At 40.2% G+C, this 24,275-nt stretch overlaps 1 protein-coding gene across 4 annotated transcripts in view; it reads left to right on the top strand.

The window, feature by feature from the left end:
• fndc3a (fibronectin type III domain containing 3A) overlaps nt 1–24,275 on the top strand; it is a 47,812-nt gene that overhangs the window by 20,208 nt on the left and 3,329 nt on the right. For 3 of the 4 annotated variants that reach the window (XM_040037866.1, XM_040037865.1, XM_040037867.1), the window contains 23 exons: nt 779–854; nt 9,891–9,967; nt 10,076–10,322; nt 10,559–10,849; nt 11,316–11,374; nt 12,540–12,706; nt 12,819–12,878; nt 12,995–13,133; nt 13,563–13,616; nt 13,708–13,832; nt 14,003–14,177; nt 15,065–15,151; nt 17,253–17,391; nt 17,942–18,010; nt 18,148–18,266; nt 19,286–19,391; nt 19,637–19,812; nt 19,962–20,075; nt 20,158–20,307; nt 20,826–21,172; nt 21,715–21,924; nt 22,219–22,385; nt 24,009–24,133. In XM_040037866.1, the coding sequence (XP_039893800.1) occupies nt 779–854; nt 9,891–9,967; nt 10,076–10,322; nt 10,559–10,849; nt 11,316–11,374; nt 12,540–12,706; nt 12,819–12,878; nt 12,995–13,133; nt 13,563–13,616; nt 13,708–13,832; nt 14,003–14,177; nt 15,065–15,151; nt 17,253–17,391; nt 17,942–18,010; nt 18,148–18,266; nt 19,286–19,391; nt 19,637–19,812; nt 19,962–20,075; nt 20,158–20,307; nt 20,826–21,172; nt 21,715–21,924; nt 22,219–22,385; nt 24,009–24,133 (3,279 nt within the window). The remainder of the gene's footprint in view (nt 1–778; nt 855–9,890; nt 9,968–10,075; nt 10,323–10,558; nt 10,850–11,315; nt 11,375–12,539; nt 12,707–12,818; nt 12,879–12,994; nt 13,134–13,562; nt 13,617–13,707; nt 13,833–14,002; nt 14,178–15,064; nt 15,152–17,252; nt 17,392–17,941; nt 18,011–18,147; nt 18,267–19,285; nt 19,392–19,636; nt 19,813–19,961; nt 20,076–20,157; nt 20,308–20,825; nt 21,173–21,714; nt 21,925–22,218; nt 22,386–24,008; nt 24,134–24,275) is intronic. The other variant, XM_040037868.1, reaches the window with a different exon arrangement.

Below are 24,275 nucleotides of genomic sequence, written 5' to 3'. Positions count from 1 at the left end.
AGTCAAAGCCCTTTGCTAGAGGAGTGTAGATTCTATGACAGCGACTTCCACAAGAGTGAGGTAACTAGCTCCCACACATAGTGCCAGGCAACAAAAGCCTAGTTGTGCATGTTTCAGACTTTAAAAAGACAAGTTAACGGAATAATCAGTTTGTGATCTTGATATCTTCATTTTCTAACCTAAGCTAACCTGTTATTTAATTGAAAGGAGAAAAATAATGATTGTTATAAACTTACAATAACACTTTGGATGCAGCTCTTAAAAGAAAAGTTGTATTGTCAGGGACCTTGAAGGTGATTGGAAATGTCTTTACAGACCAAAATGTGCTTTTTAGTTTGTGCTTTCTTGGTTGTTGTTTTTTTTTTTTTGTTTTTTTTTTTCCTGGTCTTTTGTAAATGGCATATGCAGTGTGACTCATTGTCGGCTACGTAGCTATGTCTTTTCTTAATCAACAAATTTGTCTTTCCTGTACATTCGATTTAGCTGTGGCGAGAAACTGTTTTCCAGCAAATTATATTTTATATTATCATATTGATTTTTGTATTTTTTAATGCTTTTTTTTTTTTTTTTTTTTTTTTTTTTTTTTTTTTTACTATTATGTGGTTTTTACCTTTTTGACTTTCCTGAATTATACCTTCTTTAGGGTATGAGACGGTTTAATTATTTTAAAGTTATTCATTAAGCATGGCACTTTTGTAGGTCATTCAGTATGCCTTCACTGAAATGAGAGTTTGAAACTCATATTTTTCTGTTTGTCATCTTGTTTGCTTTCTCACAGGTAATCCTGGTGCAAGTAAACCCAGGTGAGGCCTTTACTATTCGACGAGAGGATGGTCAGTTTCAGTGTATCACAGGTAAGAAGAAGCGTTGATCTTTTTAGTCTAAATTTTTATCTGTGTTGTCTAATATGGCATAACGTTCAGTTAAGTCAGTCTTGACTTTTATTTTAACTCACTGGATGTTTTTGACCCATCTTTATTCATTAATGCATAGACAAAAAAAGCGTATTTTCTCAGTTCTCTGTTTTTTGCCTTTAAAAATTAGTTCATACAATGTCATCTGTTAATCTGTTTTTGGAATACAATCTTTTCCCCAGCATTTTAAAAAGAGATAATTAGGCATTGTGTTTGACTATGTGTTTTCTGCATAGATAACACGGCAACAGTATTAGATCAAGGTTTAATTAAGTTTCATCATCACCTTGTACATATGAATACATATAGAATGTTAAAGCTTCAAACTCATTCATTTGCAGCAGAAATCATCAACAGCTAATGAAAAATAAGGCACCTGCATGGCTGTCGCTCAACTGAAGAGCCTTTTCTGGCATTTGGTAGAGAAGGCGTGGCTGTCAGATAATCATATTAATCTTCACTCTGCATCACGTTTACAAAGAGAAAATGACAGTTGAAATGTTTGCATAAACTTAGCCTTGGGAAAACTAGAGACCTAGAGGGGAGTAGGACAAAGGGAGATTAAGTTGAGCCTAAAGTCAAAGTTGGGCTGGTAAATCTGATCATTCTACTTGTATGTTCGTCATTTAAGTCATGGTGGTTGGTAGTGGTACATTTAACTGCTTCATATCTTAAAGCATGCATAATATTTTCCACCGTTACGTATGTAAATGGGGTGGAAAAATTACTATAGGAGGGGTTGTATTGAATTACAGGGTTGCAGTATAGTGTTAATAAAGTGCTTGATGAGTGCGTTTTTTTTTTTCTTTCTCAGGATATGGTAATCTGATTAACACAGATTCTGTTCTTGTCAGTTATTTCCTTTATGTGGAGTCATTCAGCTTGGTTTTTTTTCGCCTTGAAAGAGAGGAAGTTGGTGAGGATGCAGTGACGTATTTTTTTACTGAAAAAAATATCAGAATGGTAGTCATGTGTCATAGCTCTCAGCTTGCTCAGTGCCATAATTGCACGTATAGTTTCAGTTACAACAGCGACTAGTTCAAAGAATGGCATATGACAAGATGTTTTTAAGACAAATATCGTTACACGTGCTTAAAGGACAGATTCCTGTTCTGTAGTATGTGATGTACATGTGGTCATGCAAGCATTATTAAAGTGTGTTTTGTTTACTATAATCATTCCATCTGTCTTTAAATATCTTTTTCTACCATACCAAGTGAAGGGGGACAAAACCACCAGTTTTTCCCTTCTTTTTCAAAAGATTTCCTAAACTTTATTTCTGGAGTTGATAAGAGGCTTCAGCAGTCTGAGACTGTTGAATCAAATGGGTATCTTCCAAAGGTACCGTGGTTTAAGTATGAAGTTCTTTATTTTCTTCATCTGGACACTGTTTTCCTTGTCAATATGGCAGCAAGAGGGTAACATGAAGAATTAGATGCCTACTGAAAAGCACAGTTAGTTTGGAAGGTATTCATTTGACTTGTCAAACTCAGACTGCTGAACGCTCCTATTACGTTTGCTGAACTTTAGAAGAGCTTTTTTTCTTTTCTTTTTTTTTTAATCAAAGCCTTCAGACTTTGTCCCTCATCACTTGAATTACACATAAGGAAGAGACCTGTGACCATTGTAAACAGGAGCAGTGATTAAAGCAAGCAAAACCGGTTTTGTGCACTCATACGATCACATGTACTGTTTTTAGAAGACTTAAAAATGAGTGAGCCTATTGTTTAACACAACAAACTAACAAAAAAGATGTTAACAAAATGTGCATTATTTATACGAATCTAGCATGAGAAATGCTTGATTACGCTCAGTTAATATGTAATTTTGTTCTCTTTATATTCTTCTCCCTCATCTCATTAAAAATCCATTGTCCTGATGAATGGTGCATCTGTAATCTATATATCATAATGTTAAAGAAAAATATGGCATAATTACAGTGTTTAGTAGAGGACTTGGGGCAAAAGATGTTTGAGTAAGATGTGTTACTCATGCTTATTTGTCCTGATGGCATTTCCTTTTCCACAATTGTTGGTGATTACGCTGGCTTTGTGACAGCAACAATGAAGTCTAGCCCTAACGTGTTGCTGACAGTGTGAAGGAGGGGAAAAAAGTGCCAGCGTAGTTGTAGGAGGGAGCGTTGTGGTACCATAATTATAAATGATAAATTGTAGTTGCCCGGAGAAAACATTGATCTGAAAATGATTTGCTTTGTTTATGGCTTGGTACACGGGACATCCTGCCCCGTATTGACATTTCCTCGAGCTCATAGCCACTCTTGTGTTCTCTCTCTCCAATTGTGAATTTGATATGATAAGGAAAAAGATGTTAACATAGTGTGATTAATTTCTGATACCCTTTGTGACCCCATTAAAGGCATTCAGCATTGTAGGACACATTTAGTGATTTCCATATAGACTGCTGCTTACTGTCTCATTGTGTCTGGGCCTTTTGTCTATACCATGTGGCATATAGAAATAACTATGAGATGACATGCCCCAGGGATCTATAGTTAAATGACAAAGGAGTTATGGAAAGTGATACTGCCCAGGCAGGAAGCCATAATACAGTGTGCTCACAGCAGGGGCTCTTCTCCCTACTCCTCTCTTCTGAGTTCTCACACCAGTCCCCCATTATGAGCTTAGTAAACCTTCCTAATGGGGAGCAAGCATGCATAGTTTCCATCAGAGGAGAAACAAGGAGCTGAGAGGTGCCACATAGATCAGTGTGACTGCTACTAACTGGCCTGTCACAGGGTGCACTCATCTCTCTGTGACGTGAATAGAGGGATGACTCACCGCTTGCAGTGCAAGGAGGGAGGAAGAAGTGTGTGTGTGTGTGTGTGTGTGTGTGTGTGTGTGTGTGTGTGTCTGTCTGTTTGTGCTTGCAGGCATGCATGCATGCATGTATGTGCTGGTTGATTGGGTTGTTTTTTGTTTTGTTTTCCCCCTCCCTTGTTTGTTCAGAACAACCCATACAACACAACAATATCTCTGTTCACTTAAGTGTTTAATGTGCACGTGTATGCTTCCATCTTTAACCCTGGTGTGTATGATGGTATCACAAAGCCAAAAGGATCTGGCTTACGCACTTTTTGCTTTATACGACATCATTTTGTGTACTCATATATTCACATATTTTTAGCAGCTTAATGTGCACAATTTCTGTGTGATAGGGCATGGCAGCCAGGTTAAATGTCGTTTATAGAGGGTGTTTGCCTCTTTGCTAAGTTGGAGGCGGGACCTGAGATGATAGAATCTAATTGGAGTGGCCATTTACTGTGCTTGTGTTGGGTAACTTTCTTGCCACAAGGAGAGTGGACATGCCCTCACAGTTTCAGGCCAGCACTCCCTAATTTGGCTTTCTCTTTACCTGCTTCTAGATGCCAAATCTAGACGTAGATGAAGAAAGCTGCATCACTGGAATCTGTAGCCACCTGATAAGCTTGGTGACAGATGAGGCAAGTCAGCTTCAGGACCACTAGGTTGATTAGATCCACTTCTTTATGTGATATAGCCTTGCGGTGATTCACCATCACTTTGGATGATTCAGTCAGTGGTTTATGGCATAAAGCTCTGTCTAGTTCTACAGGGCTTATTGAACCTGATAGTGATTTGCCATTTTTCACAAAAAATCAGTCATTTTGGTATTGTGACAGGAAGCTAAAAATAGTGTGCACAGACCTTCATGTTACTGAGCAGACACACACCTTACTCAGTTTGATTATTCAGTCCTTCTGCTTACGTGTCCCTTATCTCTGCTGAGGCTGTCTCACAGCTATGAAACACTTCACTTCACTTCATTTCTGATGATCTGCAGGTGTCTTTAGTCTTTCTTTTTCCCTATTGAAGAAAGTTACATCTATCATATCCTGTGCCTTAAACTGTCTACACTGTATACTATGGTGTAGTCCGTTTTGAGACTGTTTTGATGACAATTTATGTTCAAGAAGTTCTATGAAAATAATTCCTATGATTTGAGTTTTTGGGGTTGAGTTAATTTGATCCACTTCACTTGCAGTATCATCAACTTGAATTTTTTGAGCTTGTTAGTGCATACTAACCTTCAGAAAAACTGTTTCAGATAGGCTACCCTAGTAAACTGTATGTATGTAACCATCACGTTTCCCCCCCCCCAACAACAGAAAAAACAAACATTAAATGAGAATTTCAAATATGGATTATACTTTTTCTGTCGCTGCTTAATTTTCCACCACCTCTTTAGGTGTAATTTATACTTAAGTGTTAAATCTATATGGAGTCTATGATGTAATCTACACTAGTGTCTACTGCTGTTGCTGAAATGTAAACTGGTGTGCCTGCACTTAGGCAGTTTGTCTCTTCAAATTAAGTCTGTCTACCTGAAAAAATGGTGGCAGAAGAAGTGGCCGCTGGAAATGTTTAGAATGAAACAATGGTAATGAATGAACCCATCGTAATTGGTGCAACATTGGTCCAACGTTACTCAGTCTTCGACTGAGTAGCTAAGGCCATCATGAAACGGTTGCTGGTGGCACAGGCTACCAGCAACCAGTGGTCAGCCTATTATTTTAACTGGAAATAAACAGAAATTTGGATGAATTGCATAATTTAAAATTAAAACCCATGTGAACAGCTGTAGTTGGACTTCTTTTCATACACAACACCCTCTCCCAAACCCAGCCATCACATATGGTTTACAGGATTGGGCTGCAAACATCAAACACATTAGCACTATTTTTATGCTCATCACCTCCCCCACCTAACTCCAAGGACATGTACACAAACATGTGGATGCAGACAGTTCATTCACAGCTTCTGCAGTGAGTAGCTCTAAGAATGACTGAGCTTGTGAGTCATTCTCCCGCTGCTGCGTTGATACCAAGGGAAAGGGGTAAAGAGGATATGATGGGGGGGGGGGGTTTCAACTTAACCCCACCCTCCACCCCCGTTTAGGCAGTGGGGGGATGTCCATAGCAATAAGATGGTTGCATGTCTCTTAAGCTGTTTTTGTGTTTGGGAAATTATCATTTCAGACATCATAACTTTATGTCAGGAAACTGTTTTTAAAGTGGAATCTTTATTTCCTGAACATAGTCAGATAATTCATTATTTACAAAAAAGTGCCCCCTGTAGTCATGGCCCCTCTCTTGTTCTGGTTTAGTCTGGCTTACAGCAGTATAAGCCTCTGATGTTCTGTAATAAGCACAAGCATGAAGGTTACTGACTCCCTCCCTTCCTGTAAACGTCATTCATACCGGTGGGGGCTGCAAGAATCACACAGATGCCTTAACATTTTTAGGATATTCAGATTAACTTTACAAATACCCAAGAAAATGTCTATTTTTTTTCTTAAAATGTTCAATTGTTTACAGCTTCCTCAAGTTCTGGTTTGCACAGTTCCCTCTCCTTTTTTTCTCCTCCTCTATCTGAATAGATTGTTGATGGTTGGATGCTAGCAGGCATATTTTGGATCAGCACTATGTCCGAGGATGGGTGTACACATGCAGCCTTTGTAATCTGATAATAAAATGTTGCGCTTGTTATAAATTACTGCCTTCTTAATTTGATGAAAGATATTTCTCGCCTAAAAGGAAAAATGCTTTATCATGCAAAAAAGGGAACCATTTGCCACAGTGTCATCACTAAAAATTCAGGTTATGGTTTTAAGTTCTAATTATTACTTTTTGGGATTATTGACAGTTCAGTACTTCCTTTTCCCTTGCTTGGGTGTAATTATTATCCACTGTCAGTAAATGTTCTTGCATTCCCTTGCCTACCCTAACTCCTCTTTATTTGCTGATAGAGACAATTTATTAGCTCTAATTAATCAAGCCCACTTCATCTTTATAGGACCACAGTTCATCGTGTTGCCAGTGAGAGCTCATTGAGAGCGCGCATATGAAAATACTGACTGTTGTTCCCTCTGAATGCTTTCCTGGATTTTTACACTTGTCTCTTAACCCAAACAGACTCTATGTAGCTTATCTGCTTCTTTGTAGTCTTCAAATGTAATTGAGGGTTCATCGTACATCGGATTAAACCTGACAGTTTGCTTGTATTATAGCAAGCAAATTTTATAATCTATTATTTCAACACCACGTCTGCCAAGTTTTGTATTTTTGCACGTGAAGTTCCGCTTGACTGTTTTTGTTATTGAGCCCCATTTTAAGACAAGCGGAAACAGGTGGGTGCTCGAAGGGCTTCAGCTCATTTTTGTGTATGTGAACATGTATGCGGCCTTTTGAAAAGTTTTTAACTCCTAGAGGAATACTGATACTTTTTCTTAATGAGTTTTTCTTTTTTCTGTGGCAACTTCCTCTGGAAGGCTGGCACTCCATGGCCACGTCAGCACAACCAGTGCTTCGGTTGACTCAGGGGGAGGAGGGGGGTGGGGATGTGGCCTTTTTTCTTTTTTTTTTTTTTTTTTTTTTTTTTTTCTCTTCAAATAATCTGATCTTTGTCAGCACGCGTGCGTCAGTTTGATGTAAAAAGAGTGGGTGTCTCCCCCTATTTTTCCACCCTGCTTCTCACATCGTGGACTCCTATCCTGCCTCTCTTACCTTGTACTTTCTAGCCCATGCACTCCAAGTTGGTAGACACAAAGCTTTTCATTCTGTGTGAACAACGTATAGCATGCTAATGAGATTAATCAGATTTCCTGTTCCTCAGCATCAGAAGCACTAACTAGAATTGCTTTGGGCAGTTGTTAGGCAGATGCGCTGCTTAGTACTGAGTGGCATAACAGATTTTTCTTAAAAGTGAGTAGAGTTCACAATGCAGCCCTTGAACTCCTACTCAAATTATATTGTTAATCTAAATATCTATGATGGCTGAGCCAGTGTGACTGGCTTCATTCAGACAACGTCTCCTCATGTTACCTGAATTTTTTGTCCTTGCAAAGCCTGTGTTCTTAGGCAGGGAAATGACTCACTGCCTGTTTGCCCTTTTGACTTCAGTATAAAAGGCCTATCTTCTGTTTGTCTTATTCAAGAAAGTTTATTAGCAGGGAGCAGGTGCCCTGCAAAATCATGGGCTTACGTAGTTGGGTCTCCTGGAGGCTACTGTTGATGCATTTAGTCTTGGCTCGGTACACTGGGTCAGTGGGGTAAAATTCTTTGTAACCCTTGTAAAGCAAATAATACCAGAAAGGGGATGTGAGTATGATGCAATTCTAAGCTGTCGTACTACTTTTCTTTGTAAACTGATGCAAACGCCTCATGATCAGCTATAGATTAAAGTTAACATTTCTGTCTACCCATATGGACATTTACCTTCTCTTATCATGTATTCATGATTTTTCTCCCCTCTCACATTTCTCCCACAGCCTGTAGAATAATATACAAGCATAGAAATGATCACATTTACTTCCTTTCCTGATAGCAACAGCAAAATCACCAAAGCTGTGCAACATTCACACACGGATTGACCTACACAGATAAAGACTGCTGTGTCAGCTTCGATGGTGCAGCATTACTTTTCTCACAAAACAAAGTTGCTCGACTGCCTCTCAAACATTACCCGCCTCTGTGTTGAGCTGCTGATTACAACTGTGAACTCTGGACCTGTTATTCTGTGTTGAGATTTTATCTGTTTACACTTAACTAAATGCTACTGCAGTCTAAAGCAACAACCTCACAGTTACTGTAATTTGGTGCCGAATGTATTAACGGCAATGCTTCTGTTATTTGGAAGTAATAGTGGTGGAAATATCCAAAACAGGTAGCTGGCAAACTGGCAGCTGTTCCTATCCTCGGGGTGATCGTGGCTCAAGAGTTGGGAGTTCGCCTTGCAATCAGAAGGTTGCCGGTTCGAGCCCCGGCTCGGACAGTCTCGGTCGTTGTGTCCTTGGGCAAGACACTTCACCCGTTGCCTACTGGTGGTGGTCAGAGGGCCCGGTGGCGCCAGTGTCCGGCAGCCTCGCCTCTGTCAGTGCACCCCAGGGTGGCTGTGGCTACAATGTAGCTTGCCATCACCAGTGTGTGAATGTGTGTGTGAATGGGTGGATGACTGGATATGTAAAGCGCTTTGGGGTCCTTAGGGACTAGTAAAAGCGCTATATAAATACAGGCCATTTATTTGTGCTCGTACTTGCTGTTAATCTTCCTTGAGACCTGGAGGCTGGACTTAGTGCTGAAGGAGGGCAGTGCTAAGTGTTAGTGGGAGTGTGGCAGGCTATAGTTCTAGACACGTTAGAATTAGAATAGCTTTCGCCTCTTATTACTCTTTTGACAAAATGAGTGAAAATGCTTAATCAAGCAATCTCTTTTGCTCTCCTCCATGACATATGGCATTGGGGGGGTTTGTCTTTGGTCTGTAAGAAGAGAAATGTGTGAATGTGCAAACTTGGCTGAGAGGTCTCTTTCTTTCTCCAAGGCTTTTTGCTGAGCTGTCTCTTCTCTGAGCTGAGCTAAGCCGTTGAACTGCCCCCCACAACAGAGCAGGAAACTTTGTTCCTCAGCACTTTTGGAAAGTGGTTTTCTTGCATTTGCCAGGATTTTTAAAAATGCGTTTTGGGCCTTTTTTCTCATAGGTATTAAGAAAATACTTATTGAAAATGCATCTGGTTTAGAAAAACAAATCATATACGGGGATATTCCTCTTACAGAGGTGCAGCTTTAGTTAAAACTGCCTGTGCATGGGAATTATAAGTAGCTGAATGTGAGACGTTTTTCTGACTTACATTTAAGTAAAGTGTGTTTATTATTTCTATAGAAGTTTTAAGGTAAATGGCCGCATTGTTGACTTTACTTATTGAGTGCAGTCTTCTGTAAATAAAGCCCTGACCCTTCGGTTAAAAAATGTAAATTGGGGGCTCTGGCTTAGTTTTAGATCACTCATTCATTGCTGCGTGGCATGTCGGAAATGTGCTACATTTGTGGATTGGGGTTCTGGTTTGCCATAGCTGTTGGGCTTGTATTAAAGTTAAGCCACGTGTATGACAGTGTTTATCCTGAGGGAAGGTGTTTGATCTTGCGCCTTTCTAACTTCTTCGTAGGTCCTGCTCAGGTTCCCATGATGTCTCCAAATGGTTCAGTGCCTCCAATCTATGTGCCTCCTGGATACATTTCACAGGTAGCCATTCATGCGCTATTTCCATCCCAGTGTTTCTGATTGGCATCTTATCATTCTGAGAGTAGCTTTGATATCTGCTTTCAATGCTATTGTTTTTTTCTCCCTTAGATCATAGAAGAGAACGGAGTGCGGCGGGTTCTGGTTTTACCTCAGCAACCAGAGTTCCACCCAGGGGGGCACTCCCCTCTCCACCATCCTCCTCCACCACCCCATGCTCACCTGCCTGCCTTCATCCCACACCCTGCCATGATGCCCCCTCCACATCACCTGTATACAGGCATGGCAGGGGGCGTGGGCGACATGAGCTCCCAGTACATCTCTCAGTACCATCCAGCTCATATTTACCCAGAGCAGGGTGAGTTGGAGTCAGGAGTCCCTGGATATACTGTTATACTTGTTGTGTTGTTTTTTTTTTTTTTTTTTTTTTTTTTTGTGTATTTGTTCTCAGCACTTTATTTGGATAGGCTGGTTACACACTAATGGCATGAGTCAAGTCTTACTCTTTTAGTTGCTTAATCTAAGAGAATTACTTCACTATCATCATGTGCATTTGCATGTCCATCTTATAAGAATAATGTGTTTGTGCCACAGTCTCTACAGATTCTCACTCCCAACATGGACGTCCGTCGTTGGTTCATAGAGATGACAGAACTAGCAAAACACATGAACGTCTGCAGAAGAAACTGAAGGAGCGTCAAGGAGGAGGGCAGGTGAAGGACAGCCCTCCCTCGTCACCACAGAAGTCCTGCAACAGTCCCCCAACGGTGGACGTTCATAACGGTATTGGAGGGAAAGGGCTGGAGGCAGAGCAGGGGCAACTTAGGCACACAGTGTCCTCTCCTGACAAGCAGACAGGCAAGCGAAAAATTGGAGAGTCAGCAGGTAAGAGTATTAAAGGGTGGAGGTTTATCATGAGTTTTAGCATAGTATTTGGGAAAACTAGCAGCTGGGCAAAGGTGATACTATTTAATCAGTCACGTTTTAATGTGCAGGAAGAATAGTTTCACATTGTGACCTGATGGAGATTGCTACACTGTAGAAACAATCCACTACTAATAATGAAGCATTTAAAAAATCGTTACAATATTTTTCAAGATCCAGTTAGAGAATTATTTTCACAGCTTAGAAATATCTGAATTCCTCACTTGATAGTTTTCTTTAAGTCTTTAAAGCTTAAGGGTAGTAACTAACAGAAGGTTGATCTGTAATCATTAATTTAAAAGAAGTTTGACATTTACAGAGTGATTTTGGTAGTACTGACACATCCTGTTTATTCAGCACGTAAAAACAGTAGCTATTATTAAAGTATTTTAATAAATTGATTTACTTTTTTCTCTTCTTTCCTCAGTACTTGACAAGGAGGCGCAGGCCCTACAAGCGCTCTTGAGCACCATCAATAAACCAGTGGTTGGTGTTTACTTCTTTCTTTTTTTAATCTAATTAATGCAGTTTGCATGATTTTATGTGATTCCGTTAACAAAAAATGAAACTGTAATGATGCTAGTATGTTGCATCATTAAACATTCTATTAACAACCTCAATGAATTATTACTTAGCATCTTACTAATGGAGTCAGACCTGCTGACTACCATCCATGTGGGGATTTTTATTCCCAATTGTGCCGCAGCATTTATACAAGTACTGAAAGGTTTGGATTTGCTCTGGGTTAAGTACATTTTTTCCCCTGGCTCTCACATAGTTAGATTATATACATGAGAAAGCCATTTGTTTTGCACCAAAATACATGATTAAATGTTATAGTTGCAAAATTATCTGATTGAAATATTCATACTAGCTACATTTTTTTTTTTTTTTTTTTTTATCCTTTGAAATTGCTATTTTAAAATGGTGTTGGGTTCTCAGCTGCTCAGCAGCTTTGTAGATAAATGAAGACGAGAATGGCTGTTCAATAGCAGCTGGGTCAGAATTAGTAGAACTGCAAATAGAATTTGCTTGACCTTATAAGATAAGATTTGTCACCGTTGGTACCGTCTGAGCTCCTTGTAAAAGTAGCAAAAACAGCTCTGTTGGAAATATGATAGATAAAGTTAACAGAATACTGGGGAAGTTCAGCTCTTTGCTGCCATACTGGTAGGTTACTCAACAGAGAGTCAAACTGCAGGAAGGAAAAGGACTAAGGTGGGCCTGCAGGGCAGAGGGGAGGAGGTACAGACTTGACCTGATTGAGTTCTTCCACATATGAATCCCCCCTGCAGAGTAGCTCAACCTATTTTTAAATCTTCTCCAAACAGAATGGAAAAAAATCTTAGGGTTGCACAGCACATCCCTGCCAGAAGCTGAAAACCTTTTTCCCAATGCACTGTCAGTTTGCATATTTTGATCCCACACTCTTTTCCACTACCAAGTAATATGTTTGTTTTGGAAAATGCAAGAATAAGAAATGCTTATGTTTTTAAGACTTCTAAGCATTGCTGTTTACCAGCCATAACCAGTTTTGGTTCTGAGTTTTAAGGGTTGTAGGAAATTATTTATTTGACAGTATTTTAAGAGTCTGCAGATACTCTGAAGAAGGAATAACTTGATACTCATCCAATGTACTTTCTTGTGATAGGTGTCAGACATCGAGGCCAGAGGAGCAACAGTGAGCTGGAGTGCGCCCACCAAGCCAGAAAGTGAGAATGACAGCAAGGAGGATGACCCCAGCTTCTCAGAGCCTCTCTGCTATGATGTCTCCATCTCAATTAGTGGTAAAGATGGGAAGTACGAGAGCATGCACTGGTGAGTATAAGAAACATCCGCAAGTTTTAACATCAGTTGTCATGACAAATTAAGCATAGACTATGTCCTTATCAAACTCTAAAGGTGTTTTTTTCATTTTCCTTTAATGCAGTGGGGAAGAACTAAGTGCAACTTTAGAACTCCTTCGGCCAGCAACAGACTATCATGTCAGGTTGGTGCAACACTCCACCACCTCTTATTTTAAATCGAGATTTAGTACTCCTAGGAATAATGTATAAACATGTTTTTTGTTGTTGTTGTTTGTTTGTGTCGTCCGCCCCCCCCCAGGGTCCAGGCGATGTGTAGCGGTTTACAGGGAAACCCATCAGAGGCTGTGAGCTTCACCACTTTAAGCTGTGAGCCAGATCCTCCCAATCCTCCCAAGAAGATCAGTGGGACCAAGAATTCTCTTTTACTTCAGTGGAAGGTAAAAGAAAAGACTGCCTGATGAAGCCACAGTTTTAAAGCTGGACATTAAGAAGCAGCAAGAATGTATGAGATTTAAAAAAATAAAATAAAAAAAAAGATTACTAAATATTGAAACTATGATTTATTTTGTGTTCAGGAATGATAGTAGGTGATAGTAATAAACGATGCACACATATTTGCCCCTTGAGGCGGAATAATGACTAAAAGTTAAGATCCCCGCACTTTCTATGATTACCTGATAATTATAATTACCTTCCCTTCACAATTGTTACCATGCCCCCATCAGTGTTGTACCACTTCTGTGTTTTCATTCAAACTGTTCTATGGTGAGGATTAATGCTAGTGGTTGCACAGACTACTAGTTAGTTGAAATATTAAAAAACTGTTTTGGTTTGGTTTTTTTGTTTGCTTTTTTTTTTATCTACAGGCTCCATGTGACAATGGTTCCAAAATTCAAAACTACATACTCCAGTGGGATGAGGTAATTTTATTTTATTTTTATCTCTAAAGAATTGATATTTGTGTTCAACTAGTATTCCAGTTTCTTAAGTTAAGCACTTTGTTCATTAAAGGGGAAGGGCACTGGTGTTTATGAACAGTGCTACTATGGACCTCAGAAGCAGTACAAAGTGACCAAGCTTTCTCCAGCTTCACGATACTCTTTCCGCCTTGCAGCCAAAAATGACATGGGTACAAGGTAGGTGCATTAACGTCCTATTATCTCCTGAATGGCACCCTCCCTGTTGTCCGTTATTATATTGCTGTTTCTTCCATCCACTGTCTTCATCTATGTGTGTCTCTCACTGTGTTTCTTCTGTCTCTCTCTCCCATTCTTTCCCATCCACCATCTCTCTCTGCCCTCCCCAGCGAGTTCAGTGAAGTGGTGGACCTGTTCACCTCATGCAGTGTGCCATTGCCACCCTTCCCTCCAGAGCTGGAGATGGCGGGGGTGACCTGGCTGTGTCTGAAGTGGCAGAGGCCTGCTAGCTCTCCAAAGGAGGATGACATCTTTTATATTTTGGAAATGGAGGAGGAAGGCTCGGTATGTCTCTTGCGTAAACCTAAAATCATCTGATCATGTGAGATTGTAGCTCATGTATGAAACAGCAGTATATGCAGACACTGTTTTCTGTGAAATATTATGTTTTTCCCATCCACGTGAAGTGCCTCCCGTTAATGCATACAGGCTTCTCTTAGACTGCTGTGTTTCCAGTTGTGTTGCCATCTTGAGTTTGTGAAAGAGTATAAAATATGTACATTTTCCACATCTTGTTGTGCTTAGACTTACCTTAATTCTTTGTCCATTGTGTCCTACTTCCGTTGGTGTTCCTAAGATTCGTTCTGTGCCTAATTGAAATAAATTAATATTAAACAGATGTAACAGTTTGTATTAGGTCTCACAGTTGATGATGTCAGAGTTGAAAACCAAGCAGTGAGGTCAAAAAAACATGCCCATAGACTTGCAAGAAAGGGTTGACTCAATCCATGGATGTAGGAAAGGATACAAGAACATTTAAACAGTGTTAAGTACTCGAGAGTAGATAGTCTCCATTGAAGGTGGTTTCTCGTGCCTTTTAAAAATAATGGTAAGTCCATCCTTAATCCTTAATCACAAGAGTCACAGCTACCGGTTAAAGGTTTAAAGAAAAATTGGAGCAAGAGGGCTTGGTAAGACAGGCACACAGAAGCCAATTGATTTTTTTTTCTTTTCTTTTTTTTCCTCTAGGTTAAAAAGTTGACATATTTGTAGCTTTGTTGCTTTTGCCCCTCAAAACGTAGTAGGTGGCGTGAACCAGACGAAAGCTTCCGTAATCCCTGCAGCTATTGCTCCTGCAGACCACTTTGCTTTCTGTGCTACAGTGGTTGTCTTGAAAGCCATTGCTCACCTGGTTGTTTTCCTCCTCCCTTTGTCATTTGTCTTTGTCTCAGGGATATGGCTTCCAGACAAGCTACAACGGTGACGAACTCTCCTTCACCGTTAGGAATCTCCACAGGAGCACCAAGTACAAGTTTAGGGTAAGGGAGCCCAAAGACTGACGTTGGTCCTTTTGGTTGTACTTTAATTTGAAATAAATGAAATTATATCTTTTAAATGAAAATATTAAAAGACTGCAGATCATAAATGTAGAACTTCTAAAATTTATGCTCAGGGATGCAGTGAAGCATTCCTGTCCAACGTTTTGGAAAAATGTTAAGGTTAACAAATTCTGAATGAGCATATATTTATTTGTTTATTTATTTTTAAAGCTTCAATATTTGATATGTTGGCTTGGGAATTATTTGCTCATTATTATTAATATTAATAATAATATCAAGTGTCCCAATGATTTTTGAAAACAAGGTTGTGGAGTGTGTATGGAGAGGAACAGCTTTTAGGCGGGGAAGTTGCTGAGTTCAATGTTGACCCTGTGAGTCATCTGTTTTGCAAGATTCTGCTAGCAAAGCGGTGGGCAGCTGACAACATCAACAGGAAGAGCCAATGAGAAGCTAGTTGTGCAAAGTGTTTGAGCCACACAAGTTTTTTGGGCCGGCAGTAATGTTAGAACCTTTGGACAAATAGTTGCCTGTGTCTTCTTCCCTATATATTTTTCTCTTTCACACATTCCCACATTCCCAGTCTTTCCCATTCTCCCCAACATTATTAGTCTCCTATTTAATTTTTGAATGTTTACTAAAGAGTTTTGAGCTCAAAGATTAATAATTGGTTGAAATTAAACTGAAGATGTGACGCCTGCTTGAGATGTATGATCCATATCTTTATATAAAATAGTGTATGTTCAATAAATCTGTAAGATTAGCTTTTCTAAATATTTGTAGCGTGTTAGACGTCTTAAATGAGTTTTGTCTAAAACACAGTTCCATATCCTGTAAACATTGTTGTTTTAGTATTGATTACAGCAATTTGTAAATGCTGTTTTGTCTTGTTTGAGCAGGCCTGAAAGATATAGAGCCCACTTTTAAGAGGTTTACTGTGCCCTGTTAAACTAAACATTTCTCAGAGATGGCGTTAGTGAGTTCTTAGCTCGAATCCATCTTTAAAAATATTATTTTTGCCCAGCATTTTCACCGCAGACATCCAGACGTTCAGACATATAAACACCTGCCCAATTTCCCCAAAGCATCTTTGTGGTTGTTTCCACTACACTGGTTGTCCTCAGAAGGAAGTGGTGGGTTTCTGGTTTTGGTGCTAGAGGCAGCAGTGCTGATTGACAAAACATATAGAAGACATTCTTTTAATTCAGGTGAACTGCTTTTGTGGTATTTCCTTTAAAAAAAAAAAAAAAAAAAAAAAAAAAAGTTTATTACATAAGTTCCTCCATACGACTGTATTTAACAAGTGTGTCATATTCAGTTTAGCTAAGTAGCTGTACTCCTAAACTGCAGTTGCACTAGATCACAGGTGTTCAGTGTGTCTCCCCTCTCATAATAACTGTTATTTTCCTGCAGCAAGTGACAGTAACAGGTGCTATTTTTTTCTGCCCTGTGTTTCAAGAGCAAGAAATCCAAATTAATAGACTGGTAATAGAATTTATAAGCTTTACTCACATGGCCATACGAATCCACACCCCACAGCATTGCTAAGCATGAAACTGTCAGAAAAGTATCACATAAGCCAGCCGCCATATGGCTAAATGATAGAAATATTCATTAGCCATCTCAAGAAATCCTCACTTCCTCATTTCCAATTTTCCAGCTGCACATTGCGAAGGCAGGCTATGCACTGTGCAGGTTTGTTTGGTACAATACGTGGATGAACGCTGCTCAGCGTGCTCACAGAGATTTCGATATTATAGCAGAAGCGGCAGAGAAATGCAAATCCCAATAAAGCTTATTGTCTCATTTCATGATTGCCTTTTGAATTGAGAAAAATAAAACCTGTTTAGACACCACAAGCTCTGCAGAGTCATCTCTTTCATAATGTGCTATTTGCCTGAGGCCATTTTAGTTGCAGGCATACTGTTTACTTTGTCTCATGGATCTGGTTGGTGGTTATTATCAGGGAAAAATAATGATCTTTATACACTTGGTCTCATTTACTACCTACAGGGGAAAAAGAATTAATTTCCTGATAGGAGTTTATTATTTATTTATTTGTTCATTTCTGCACCTCCTCCAGGTGGCGGCATACAACTCAGAGGGCAAGAGCAACCCTAGCCAGGTGGTCGAGTTCATCACAAAACCAGATATACCCGGCTGTCCCTTCAAGCCTGTCAACAGAGGAAGAGTCCTGCCCAACAGCTTCAAGATGGCCTGGGGTAAGTTTTCTACTAGTTGCACTTTTGACTTATTAAAACCTTTCACTCTTCATGTAGTTGACAGCCTGGCAAGTCCAGTTTGCAAGTTCATTTTTCTGACTGAGCTCTGCCTGGACCTATGTGACGGATGACATCCCAAGCTGTCTGTACTATAGATGATTGACAATTCTCTTCTCTTCAGACATAAGCATGAATCCTTCATACGCACACCTCACTGGACAAACACATCCATCACCGCTGTACGTGTCTGTGCTTCCAGATTTCAAAATGCTATTTAAAAAAACATGTCTGCAGTTGTGAAGATATTTTCAAATGTTTCTGTGCACTAAAAGGAGTTTCAGAAGAAAAAACAAGGCAACATCCTTGGCCAATCATGCTTTAACTGAGATTATTCTAATGCCGAAATCAGAAATCAAATTTTGTAGATTCATAGCACACTTTTAAAATGAATTAATATATTTCAGGTGGATAAGTAGTCAACCCTTTTGGGGACATAATGATTTATATAGAAAAATAATTATTTTAATTATGTGCTTGTGTTAAAATTTAGAACCCCCTAAAGATGATGGTGGCTCAGAAATCACTAAGTATGTTGTGGAGCTGTCCGAAGGCACAAGTGGTAAGTTCCTCATGGTGACAGTAATAATTTGCATAATTTAATAATACATGATTTCATTTATTGAAATAATTTTAATGTAATTAAAATGGTCTGTGCGTGCGTGCGTGTGTGTTTTTTGTTATGTTTTTTCTGCTTAGGCTCACCGTGGGGGCAGGTGTATTCGGGGCCAGCTCTGGAACATGTGTGTGAGGGCTTGAAGCCCGGCTGCTCCTACCAGACGCGAGTTTACTGCATGAGCGAGGGGGGGCAGAGCCCGGTGAGTCATTCAACGTCAGTACACGTGTGCACATGGTTGCGCACATAGCCTTGTGTTTCACCACAGGAATTCAGAGTTTGATGCATCAGTTACATATTTATTTGATTGCAGGGAGAAAAGGGAGGGTAAGATATGGCTGTGGTTTTTTGGGCGTTTTTTGTTTTGTTATGCTTTTTTTTGTTTTTGTTTTTTAAATGATTTGCATACACGTGGACTGAGATTACTGTTAGAAACATTAGAAAATGTAACATACACTTATTTATCTTATAAAAACTTTCAGAATCACACTAGGTGTTAGCCCCTTTTCCTGTTGTTAGTATTATTATTATTATTATTTTGGTTATGAGTGAAGCATTTCTGAGCTGTTATTCAAAGTGTTGTGAGTAAGCAGACAGTGATGATTTCATTAATTTGACACAAATGATTCTAGATATGCAATCTATTTATGGCAAGTTTTAATAGGAAATTGTCATTCAGTCAGTTGCTTATGTTGGATATTAGACTATGCTTCCTGGTGTGTAAGTACAAGACAAAGCCTGCTAATCGATTAACCCTCCCTGCATGTGTCAGAGAATGTTTTTCTTAATTAGTTCAGTTCACAGACGCTCTTCATTAATTTCTTCATCAGCTGTTTGTGCATGCATTTATTCAAGATGGAGCTGGTAAAGAAACATGAGTCATGGTGGCGAATTCCTGCTTTTTGGTGCAGCGCAATGTGACATAACACTCACATGGGCTTTTTTCTTTTCCTTTTGTCACAGAAGTTGAGTGTATAATTCACTTGTGAGGCAGTATGTCTAACTTTACCCATAAAGACAGCGTATTTTTCTGTATGCTCGTGTCCTTTGATCGATGCATTCACATTCGTCTCCTCTCCGGACTGCTGTAGCCTGAGTCGGTCTGATAAGCCGGTGAAAATGACAATCTGTGTCCTGTGTGTTTTGTAAGAGGAGAGAGTAAAGAGTGTGAAATTGTTATTTTCTGTGGGTCTTAATTGGTGTGTTGTCTTTACTTGCAAGCTGTCAGAGACCCTGCAGGTCCAGACTCCCGCAGTGCCCCCGGGGCAATGCCAGCCCCCTCGGTTGGTGGGCAAGCCCAAAGCCAGGGAGGTGCAACTGCGCTGGGGTGAGTCATTCCTCTCCAACTTAGATCTGTGTGGGATGCATCTCTGGCTTCTGTTGATGCATTTATTTGTCTTGTGAACAAACCTCAAAGCACTAATCTTTGATTGTACAGTTACTATTATTTTGCTGTTTGTGCATTTTAGCTTTAGCTTTGTTTATACACTGTTATTTTTCTTGGACAGTGCTTCTTTTTTTCTCCCAAAGTGTATTGATCTTTATAAATATTTGTTTGTACAAATTTCCTAGGTGTCCCTCAGGTAGACGGAGGAAGCCCGGTTTCTTGCTACAGTATAGAAATGAGCGGGCCACAGTCTGAGGAAAGCAAAGAGGTTTACCAGGGTCCAGAGCTGGACTGCTCTGTAGGAGGGTTAATGCCTGGCAAAACCTATAGTTTCCGGCTCAAGGCAGCAAACAAGGCTGGGGTGAGAGACTAATAATACTGAATAACACTGTAAGGGATTCAATTATTTTTTCCCAGTGTGCTTTGAACAGTCTCAATAAATACATTTTAAAAGTGTAATTTGGAAATTTCTGGTTGTATAAACTAGTTTTGTTCTTTTCATGTGAAAAGTTTGGCCCTCTTTCGGAGCGCTTTGAGGTTACGACTGGCCCCGGGGCCCCTGAGCAGTGCAAAGCTCCCTCCACCACATGCAAGTCCTCCAGCTGTGTTGTTGTGAGCTGGGAGGTAAGACTGGCTGCCCCAAGTAATGTGTTCAAAATTGAGTGTTGTATGCATCATACTCATTCATTTCTTGTTTGGGATCTAGGCCCCTCCTTGTAATGGAGCTCCGGTGACAGAGTTTCGTCTAGAGTGGGGAGCAGCTGAGGGTAGCATGCAGATTTGTTATAGTGGACCAGGCCTCAGTCATGAAATGAAAGGCCTACTGCCTGCAACCAACTACTTCTGCCGGGTGCAAGTGAGTGCTTCATTATTTCCGATTTTATTTCTCGATTTCTAGCCCCCCCTTTTTTTTTCTAGTCTTCACCATGGTTAAAATAAAAGTCTAAAGCAGAATTATACATCATCTTTCACTATATAAAGACTATTATGTTATCTTATGACCTTATTTAAGTGTGATATAGTCTCTGAGAATCTCATAATAATCCGAAGGACTCTCAGTAAAATGAATAATTTTAACTTTAATTTAATTTGAGAACATAAAGCTGACTAGGCCAGCACAGTAGGAAATATCTGCATCAGTTCTCTTATCCTTTGAGACACCACTTTCTGCCGGAGTGGAATAGTTCTTTTCAGTTTTTTTTTTTTTTTTTTTTTTTTTTTTTTAGCATATTCTTGACTGAAGAGTAAAATTGTTTACGTTTACATTGGAACTCCATCTTGTGGTCAAACGTAAATGCTGCACAGGTGTTCTTCCACACCACAAGTGGTACTTGATATCAACTTCTTGGGCGCACTCTTGTTTCTTGTTAATAGGCTGTGAACGTGGCTGGTGTGGGTCCCTTCAGCGAGGCAGTGTTTTGCCTGACGCCCTGCACTGTGCCTGCTGCTGTCAGCAACATATACGTGCTCAAAGAGTCTGAGCTGCGAAGTTACGATACTCCAGTGGATGCGGATGAAGATGAGGAAGAGGAGGAGAGTGAGTCCCGGCCACAGCCGGTCTACTCTCCGTCCACCTGCCTGGGTATTTGCTGGGACCCTCCATGCGATCACGGCTCTGAGATCAATTCCTACCTGATTGACATCGGAGAGCGACAACCTATTGTTGTTGGTCCGGTCACCAAACACGTCATCCAAAATCTACAGCCTGACACCAGCTACAGGTTGGTGCAAGTTTTAAAGGTAGCATCGTAGTTATGCTACAGCACTAAGAACTTTCCAGATGTAAGGCAGAAAGAGCAGTTTTTAAATTATGTCTCGGTGCTCATGCGGAATAACATGTGATACAAATTGGACACGCCACGCTTTTAGATTCACTTGGTCTGTGATGCTTTGTTCCAAAAGATGTCAAAGGGGACAACTTGGGCAGATGTAATTGGTTACATCTGTAAACCTTGTCTATTGTGAAGAGGGCTGGCAACTGTTTAGAAAGTAGTTGGGTTCCAGACAAGACATCAAACATTTTTTTGTTGGCTGGATATTTGAATGTGTTTTATTATTCTAAACGAGACAGAAATACTGACAGAGTTCATGGATTAACATTTTAAGAGGGACTGAGATGAATGAATTTGTTGTCAACTTTCAGTGAATTTGTACAGAAAATATAAAATCAAGGACATAAAGGTCCTCTGGTTGTCACTACAGTGTTTTACGACACATTTCCAGCTCTCTGGTGTCATGTCTTCTTCTTCTTCTTCTTCTTCAGGATTCGAATCCAAGCCCTTAATAGCCTGGGAGCAGGCCCCTTTAGTCACACCTTTAAGCTGAAGACAAAGCCCCTGCCCCCACAGCCCCCCCGCCTGGAGTGCACCGCCTTCAGCCACCAGACCCTCAGGCTCAAGTGGGGTGACGGCCCAGCCAAAGCCACCTCAGATGCCCTTCAGTATCAGCTGCACATGGGGGACAAGAATGGCAGGTTAGTCGGTCATTATTCAGGTGGGAGAAAGCGATCTGACAAGAGATAAAACAATAAGAAGGGAGACTGGAGTTTGCGCAAAAGCTGCAGATAACTGTATTCAGGAGGGCGGGGTGATTGAAAATAAAGCAGCAGACAAATTGCCTTGGAAGCAGAAGGAGACAGGAACTGATGATATGCCTTTTGCCACTCTGTACTTTCAGATAGAGAAGTCACTCATGCCATTTGCTTTTTCTAATATTTATCCTTTGCTCATTAAATCCTTTCTCTTTTTCCATGTTCCTGTCATTGCAGATTTATATCCTTGTATAAAGGACCATGCCACACACACAAAGTCCAGAGGCTTAATGAGTCTACCTCTTACACGTTCCGCATCCAGGCCTTTAATGAGGCGGGCGAAGGGCCCTTCTCCAATGTTTACACATTCACTACGCCACGTTCTCCTCCAGCTCCTCTGAAAGGTACAGTGCCACATTTTTTTCTTTCTGTCCTAAGCATTAAACAGTTCCTACTATCTTTACAGACACTCACTGCTTGACACTGTGTGCTCATCCTTTAACCTGAGGTGACCCAAACTTGACTTGCATTTGAGTTGGACCAAACTGCCAGAGATTCACTCGCCTGCTCTCATCAAAAGTCGTGTAGATCAGCTCTGTGGTCTGGTCTCTGCCAGCCTCTGCAGAGCCTCTTTTGATCCTACGCGTTGAAGTCAGTAATGAGGATGTAGGCTTTATTCTCAGTGCGGCACCTCTTTTGAATCAAGCAGTCATGTGCCAGATTGTCAGTGTTACTCAACACTGCTGGTCTCCCCACACAGTGAAGTGGACTCTCAAATATAGACAGTTTGAATTTAGACAAGCCATTTCAGCATTGAGTTTAACGTCTGATATCACAAAGGCACAAAAGACTAAAATGCTACTTGCCGCTCCATCTCTTCACGCATTACCAGGCCACTTTCAGCCAGTCCAGTACAACCACATATTTTTTATTGTTTTTGCTCAAATTGCCACCTACCTAAGGAACAGCGTGACTCACAGTTAGGTACTCTGCTAATGGGGAACAGTCACATTAAGTTCTCTAAAATGCACTTTTTTATCCATCAGCTTGAGTCACTGTTCATATAAAAGCAAGTACTCTTGTATTAAAGCTAGGAGTGTCTGAAGGAGCTCCATTTTCAGAAATCCCCCAAAGCTCGCATTCAAAGTGGGAGTTTACTTCATGTTTGAAAAGTGTTTGGGAACTTTGATGTCTCTTACTATTTTGTCAACAAAGCTACATCCCGTTATTTTGCAGAATACACATTATGCGGGGTTCACTTCAAATGGTGTTTTGGTTACTTTAATCCAGAGAAGCCTTTTTACACCTCTCCATTGCAGTAATGTACCACCCTTCAAAGGGAATCTAAGATAAATAGCAGTTCAGTGTACCTGTGTTTAAATGAAGCCATTTTAGCCTGGATATACCCACCGGTAGCGTTTTAGATGTTGAGTAGCCAGAATTGACCGTGTTTGGATCTGAGGGAGGACTTGGATCAGTTTGCAAAGCAGGCTACTGTTATAAACGGTGCTAATTGCAAACACACATGGCTGCTAACTAGTGTTAAGTAACACACTAATAAAATACCAGATTTTAATCTTCAAAACTCAAGTGCAATTTGTTGCAGACTTCTTGGACAGGCACACAGCAAGACTGCATTTATTGATTATTGGTTAGATATTTCACTCACATTAAAGTTGCCATCAAGGGGAAACTGTGTCAGGCTCTAAACATGTATTCAAATGCTCTAAAGCTGGCCATTTAACATGGGAGTCCATGTGGATTGACTGCAGTGTTTGATATTTTAGCACTGGCCTAATTTTTTTTTTTTTGATGCAGAGGGTGTTGCATAGGACTACATGTGTGTACCTTTCTAATGCTGTCAGTGATGTTTTGTTGTTTTTTTTGTAGTTGTTGGGTTTTTTGTGGGGTTTTTTTTTTTTTTTTTTTTTACATTTCTATTAGTCTATTATAAGTAGTCGCCTGTATTGCTTGTCTTCATCACAGCTCATTGTTTTCCCTCTTTCATTTCCAACTTCACCCTCCAGCCCCTAAAGTGGAGCGTCTGGATGATAACTCCTGCGAAGTCACGTGGGAGGCCCTGCCGCCTATGAAGGGGGACCCAGTAATCTACAGCTTGCAGTGTATGATAGGAAATTCAGATTTTAAACAGGTACAGATGTTGTCGTGTTAAGGTTTTGTACCTCTCCTTTGTGTTTTATGTCCTTCTGTGTTACCTTCGTGTGACCCACCATTCTTCACAGTGGCCTTTTTCTATGCAGAGTGGGATACAGATGGATCCCAGGGCCTTGATG

This window comes from Simochromis diagramma, unplaced genomic scaffold (assembly GCF_900408965.1).
Source record: "Simochromis diagramma unplaced genomic scaffold, fSimDia1.1 OVJJ01000463.1, whole genome shotgun sequence".
NCBI classification, from domain to species: domain Eukaryota; kingdom Metazoa; phylum Chordata; class Actinopteri; order Cichliformes; family Cichlidae; genus Simochromis; species Simochromis diagramma.
This window is presented reverse-complemented; position numbering and strand designations above follow the sequence as displayed.